Below are 6023 nucleotides of genomic sequence, written 5' to 3'. Positions count from 1 at the left end.
AAATGTAGAAATTATTATTTTCTTATTTTTACAATTATTATTTTTTTATTTATTACATTTAATTTATTATACATTTATAACATTTATTTACAACCCAATTTTATGTACACAAAAATAAATGCATGACAAACACCTAAAAAAATAATGCTGTTTATAGATTTTTTCTCCCTTGAGATCCGTTTAAAACATCCGGAGTAGAAAAAACTCTAAAATGTCTAATAAACTTTACTAAGAAACATAAAGCAACGTTGCATTAAATGTGAACATTTAAAGTAGATCTAATCAATTTCTTATAAGACAACTGTAAAAAAAGAAATAATGTTTGTATTAAAAAATAAATCACTTGATTTGATATCCATAGCTGTTTAATCTTTTTTTTTTTTTTTATCACTGTATGCTAATTATTTATATGAAGAGGCATGTTTTCCAAAAATGGCATCTGAAATGTGCCCAGGCTGGTAAATCTGCTTTGGTTTCATTCAAATGCCCAAACAAACCAGTGCACAAGGAAGCATCCTTCATCGCTGAACTTAAAGCACTTCTGAATCAGACGAGCACAAAAGTGCAGAAAGTAGACTTTTATACATTTTCCCCCAGCCGTTTAATACATTGGAGCACAGATCTACACAAAGCACGGTGTCATAATATTGTGATTAGTATCCATAGAGACTGAGATGAAGAATGTTGTGGCAGGGAATCTGGCAAACAAGGCCAAGCCACAATTCATATGTGTTTCTTTATTACCCTGGCTCGCCAGTTCACTCCATACAGTCCAAAATCCAGAGGAACACGGATAACTTCAACATTCCTTTTGGCCGATGCTTTACATAGCATATTTAGAGGGTTTTTTCAGTGGTAAATTTACACATTTAGGCTATATATATATATATATATATATATATCTTATTGAACTTTGTGTTCTTACAGTGTGTGGGATAAAGACATTTTAGGGCCTTTGTAACAATAAAATATATAGTTGATTTGGAAACAAAGACTAAATTAAATTAAAATGAAAGTACTTTTTTTTTAACTACTTTGAACATAAAAACAAAACACCAACAATAAAAATACTTATTTCCAGTCTAATGTTGTTTAGATAGGCCTTAAACTGATTTTTCATGTCCTTAAAAAACAATATTAGCAAAATATCATGCATTTAAATGTAAAGATAAATAATAATAATAATAATAATAATGATAATAATAATAATAATAATAATAATAATAATAATAATAATAATTATTATTATTATTGTTGTTATTATTATTATCATTATTATACTAAAATACACATTTGCACACAATTTATTTCATATTTATAATTATTTATTTATGCAATTAATATAAACAGTTTTGTGGGGTAAATATTTGTAGAAGTGCAATAGAAGTAAACTATGTAGTCTATGAAACTATATTGTAATTTAAGTGTATTATTTAAATATTCAAATTGAAGAGTTCAGATGCAAAAACCTCTAAGTGAAGTCTGAAATGTCCATCGAAAATGAACATTTTTCTCAGCCGCCTTTGTTTATGTTAAGATATTTCACATTAAAGACCAGACAAAGGACTTATTATTTGCCATAAAAGTAATATTACTGAACATGCCTAATAAAAATGCTAATTTTAGAGAAAATTTCAGATGGCATTTAGAGGTTTTTGCATCTAAACTCCTCAGTTGTTTTGAAAGTCACAATTGTATTTAACACAGTTCACTGCCCTTTTGTTTTACTGTTTTAAACATTATAAAGCTACAATTATATTCATTCGTTTACCAATTTCCTTAACTGTAAAATACCTATTGTTTTCGTACACAAAGAAATGCATTCTTTTAATAGTTATTTCACTGGCATTTACCAGTTTTTATTTCCTTTTAGACAATATTAGGATAGCCTACATGTCTGTTTACAGCTTTTAAGATTATGAATATGTTTGTTGGATTGCTTTGGCATGTAACCACAATCATAGTGATGATCGATTCGCAAAATGGTGGATCACTTGTGTTTATGAAAACAATAGGGAGGCATCCTATTATTGTTTAGGTAAGTTTGGGGCTTTCCAATGGCTGCCAGTGTGTTTTCTACCAGATCAACGCCATATTTTGTATAACCTCCCTAGAACAAATCCACCCGGCAACACCTTGTAGGACTTTTACTATTGGCTGCTTTTCATTTTGTAGGCTGAGCTTTTGTCGTTGGTGACAGTGCATTTAAGGTTATCCTCGATTTACTTTCGATATCAACTGCTGTTGTCCTGAATGCTGAAGGATTGTCTGCTTGGCTCTCTCGAATAAAACGGCCACAATGAGAGCACTCATCACTTTTGCACTTCTTTGTCTGCTGTACATCACTGTACAGGGGAAAGTCTGTAAGTCATTTAGATTGCATATCTGAATTCTGTTTTTTGTTCTGTTTTTTGTTTACTGTGCTGCATTGTTGGTTCTTTCTGATGATTGCAAGTGAATAACTTCGAAGTATCTATGATTAGAATATAAAATATGTATTTCTGTGTGTACAAATATGTTCATGTATCTATTTTTAGGCTAGAAGTGATTTTATTTTAGTTTCTAAGATTGTTTTTTTTTTTTTGCCTTTGTTAAGAAGGCAACGTGCTTCATTGTATGTTTTAGAACCAGTATATAGCCAAACTAAAATATTGTTGTGATTGAAAAGCCTCAAATTTGCCAAGTTAGCAAGTATAAAATGAGAGTTCACTCGAAATTTCTCGATTTCTACAGATTTTTGGATCTACTAGGTGTGGGTTTAAGTAAAATGTTAACGTGTTTTAATCTATAAAGGTCGGAGAACATTTCTTTTTGAATTTCTAATAAAAATTTTGTCATTTAGAGCCCTTTTTTGTCAAAAATGACAATTTTAATCAGAATAAAATTTTGAGTTATCGGTGACTTAATTCGCCAAATATTGATATTTTAATACTTCCTATGTCAAAATGGTAGCATTACCTCATTTTAAAATGAATACAAACATGCAAGCGTTTTTTTATACGCCTGAAAACTACGTTCTACACAATGAAGGCATGTTCAGCCTTCATGCTTTCGTTTTCGTCATGTCCATGTTTGCATTCTGCCACGACCATTTCCGCAAACTAACTTTATAAAATGTCTTTTTCAGCCACTCCGAAAGTTCATGTGTACAGTCATTTTCCAGGAGAGTATGGAAAACCAAACACCCTGATCTGCTATGTGAGCAGCTTCCATCCTCCAGATATCTCCATTGAACTGCTGAAGAACGGACAGGTTATGTCGGACACCAAGCAGACCGACCTGGCCTTCGAAAAGGGCTGGCAGTTTCACCTCACAAAGAGCGTTGCCTTCACCCCAGAGAAAGGAGATGAATATACCTGCAGCGTTCGACACATGAAAGAGACAAAGAAGTTTAGTTGGGGTGAGTAGTATCATATGCTAATATTCACATTCGTTTAGAAGACATCTTCGCAATACCTTAGGCTATGGGTTGACATTACATGTGGATTGAACGTCTTGTGTTTTTCTGCAGAGCCCAACATGTAAATCCAAACCGGGCAGCGAGGCGGACGATGGAGCGTAAGTGTTTCTGTTAATTATCAATGAAAAACAAATGAAAGGATGATTCAGAAATATAATAAAGGTGTTTTCTTTTCTTTTATAGGATGGATTCGTGTGTCTTTGGACATTTTACGTCATCTACTGAGTCCAAATTAAGGCCTGTTCACACCAAGAACTTTAGCTATGACAATATTGATTAAGCCAGGGCTTTAGTTTTGCCAATCGTTTTCACTTTAAAAGGACTATAACAAAATATCGTTGTTGCAATCACTGTTACGCTGATTTCTTTTCAATCTGATTCATAATATTAATATGTTGAATAAACAGAATGTTAATATAGTTCCTGTTCTTGGTGTGGACGGGCTGCTGTTGCTTTATGAGCTTTTTATATAGCTAAATTACATTGTAAATTCCATGACAGTTTCTGAAACCTTTCTTTTTCTTCACGAAAGGTAGAATAATTTGACCAAAGTAGCTGCTACAGGTTTTTGGGTTGGCTTTGATTCTTTGCTTTGCACTGTATGTTCATTTTTGTGTAAATTAAAGTAGCAGTAAACTCTGCACTTGTTGGCTGTTCTTAAAAATAAAGCGATGTTGGAATTTCTGTAATTATTTAATAAAAATACTGTCAATGTTCCCTTTTAAAACTGTTATTATTTTCCTTTTTAATATACATTTGGAAACTTCAATTTTGGGACTTTAATAAATAATGATTGTCACTTAGAGAAGATAAATAAAAGTTTGAAAAAACTAATGGAGCATTGGTGTTTATTTGCTTCAATTAATCTGTAATTTAAGTTAAATCAACGCTATTTATAGTGCCTACATTGAGTTTCTGTTATGTGGCTAACCTAAAACATACATTTCTGCCTAGCAACTGAGCAAGCTAGGTGGTGATTGGATATTTAAAATGAAACAAGTAATAGTTTCGCTTTTTAAACCGCAATTAAACTGGTAAAGTCCTCGATCTGTGCTCTACGGGTTTTTTATTTTTATTTTCTGACAGTAGGCTGTTTTCATGGCGTTTGGTGGAATACTGTAAAAGCTGCAGGCTCTAGCGCGCCATATCAAATATGAGATGAAGTCACATGATTTCCCAGAAAATTTGTGATGTGACAAACCAGCCTCGCTATGATTCTCAAGCCTTGCATAATCTAGCTACGTCATATCAATAACACTAATAAAACCGTGAAAGTCAAATGATGTGCAAGTGCAACTCATCAGATTTAGGCTAATACTCTATCCTATTTTGTAAATAAAGCTGTAAATAAGCCAACAAACTATATATATATAAAAATAAAAAAAAATAGGCTATATATATAAAATAAAAACAGAAATTGCAAAAGCAGAACAGAAATATTTTAGGTCACTATGTTTAGCTTCTGCAATTTCTATTTTTGGTTAATTTATTTAACTATTTTTTTGTATGTTTCTAGCTTTATTATTTGTACTTATTTGTCACTACTTTACTTTCATTATGTTGTAGGTTTAGCTCATGAAAAGTATTGTTAGGCCATCAGAAAAAATAGGAAGTTGCATTTTAGTTTCATGTTTACATGGATCTCTGTGTGTGCATGTATGTGCAGTTCCATTATGGTCTGCTGTTATGTCTTAAATTACATTAAAAGAGCTGTATAAAATAATTACATAAAATATAAAATGGTGTCTTATCATTTATTTATTTATTTAAGTATTGTTTTCACTGTTGTTAGTTACATGTCAAGTTATACATGTATAACTTGATAGCGAATGGCTAAAAACATTGTTATTATTATTATTTCTTCTTATTATTATATTGCTTATGATGATGTTAATGTTATTAGTAACAGCAAAAATGACTGTCAAAATAAAATACACATATAAATGGTTATGAATATGAAATGTGCCTAAATATATGTTTATGTGCTCATTGGTACTTTGCATTTATGAACTATTGTAGGTTTAGTTAATTGAAAATGGTTGTTAGGCCATCAGAAAAGGTACATGTATAACTTGATAGCAAATGGCAAAATACATTATTATTATTACTTATTATTATTATTATTATTATACTGTTTATGATGACGATAATATTGATGATGTTTATATAATAATAGTAACAACATTAAAAATGACTATCAAAAAATAAAATAGTAATATAAATGGTAATGGTTATGAACATGTAATGTGCCTAGAGGAGATATATATATACACGTTAATGTTCCTCATTGAACATCAGAAAGTTGTATTATGGTCTGCTGTTGATAGTTATATCTTAAATTAATTTAAAAGAGCTGTAAATAAATAATTACATAAAGTATAAAATGGTATCTTATCATTTGTTTATTATTGTTGTTGTTATTATATATTTGTAATTACTGTTTTCACTGTGTATAGCTTGGTGCATAACTTTTACTGTTTTTAGTGTATAATAATGTTTAACTTAATAGCAAATGGCAAAATATATTTTCTTGATACAATTATTATTATATTGTTTATGATGA

General features: G+C 30.5%; 1 protein-coding gene across 2 annotated transcripts; it reads left to right on the top strand.

Moving 5' to 3' along the window:
- The first annotated feature begins 2196 nt into the window (after positions 1-2196).
- Positions 2197-4294, top strand: b2m (beta-2-microglobulin). Of its 2 annotated transcripts, NM_131163.2 has the most exons (4): positions 2197-2363; positions 3128-3400; positions 3512-3558; positions 3644-4294. In NM_131163.2, the coding sequence occupies exons 1-3, from the start codon at positions 2300-2302 to the stop codon at positions 3523-3525; spliced, it is 351 nt and encodes a 116-aa protein (NP_571238.1). In that variant the 5' UTR covers positions 2197-2299; the 3' UTR covers positions 3526-3558; positions 3644-4294. The 2 variants fall into 2 exon arrangements, with proteins under 2 accessions (NP_571238.1, NP_001153240.1); NM_001159768.1 differs by lacking the exon at positions 3644-4294 and having other exon boundaries at positions 3512-3565.
- The last annotated feature ends 1729 nt before the right edge of the window (positions 4295-6023 follow it).

Source organism: Danio rerio, chromosome 4 (genome assembly GCF_052040795.2).
Source record: "Danio rerio strain M-AB ecotype USA chromosome 4, GRCz13ab, whole genome shotgun sequence".
Lineage (NCBI taxonomy): Eukaryota > Metazoa > Chordata > Actinopteri > Cypriniformes > Danionidae > Danio > Danio rerio.
Note: the sequence above shows the minus strand (reverse complement) of the source record. Positions and strands in the feature narration are given on the sequence as shown.

Bases quoted from the DNA above. Each gene is read 5' to 3' on its own strand.
- b2m (NM_131163.2), top strand. From the start codon at position 2,300: ATGAGAGCACTCATCACTTTTGCACTTCTTTGTCTGCTGTACATCACT. The intron at 2,364-3,127 runs GTAAGTCATTTA...TGTCTTTTTCAG, and splicing joins CACTGTACAGGGGAAAGTCT to CCACTCCGAAAGTTCATGTG.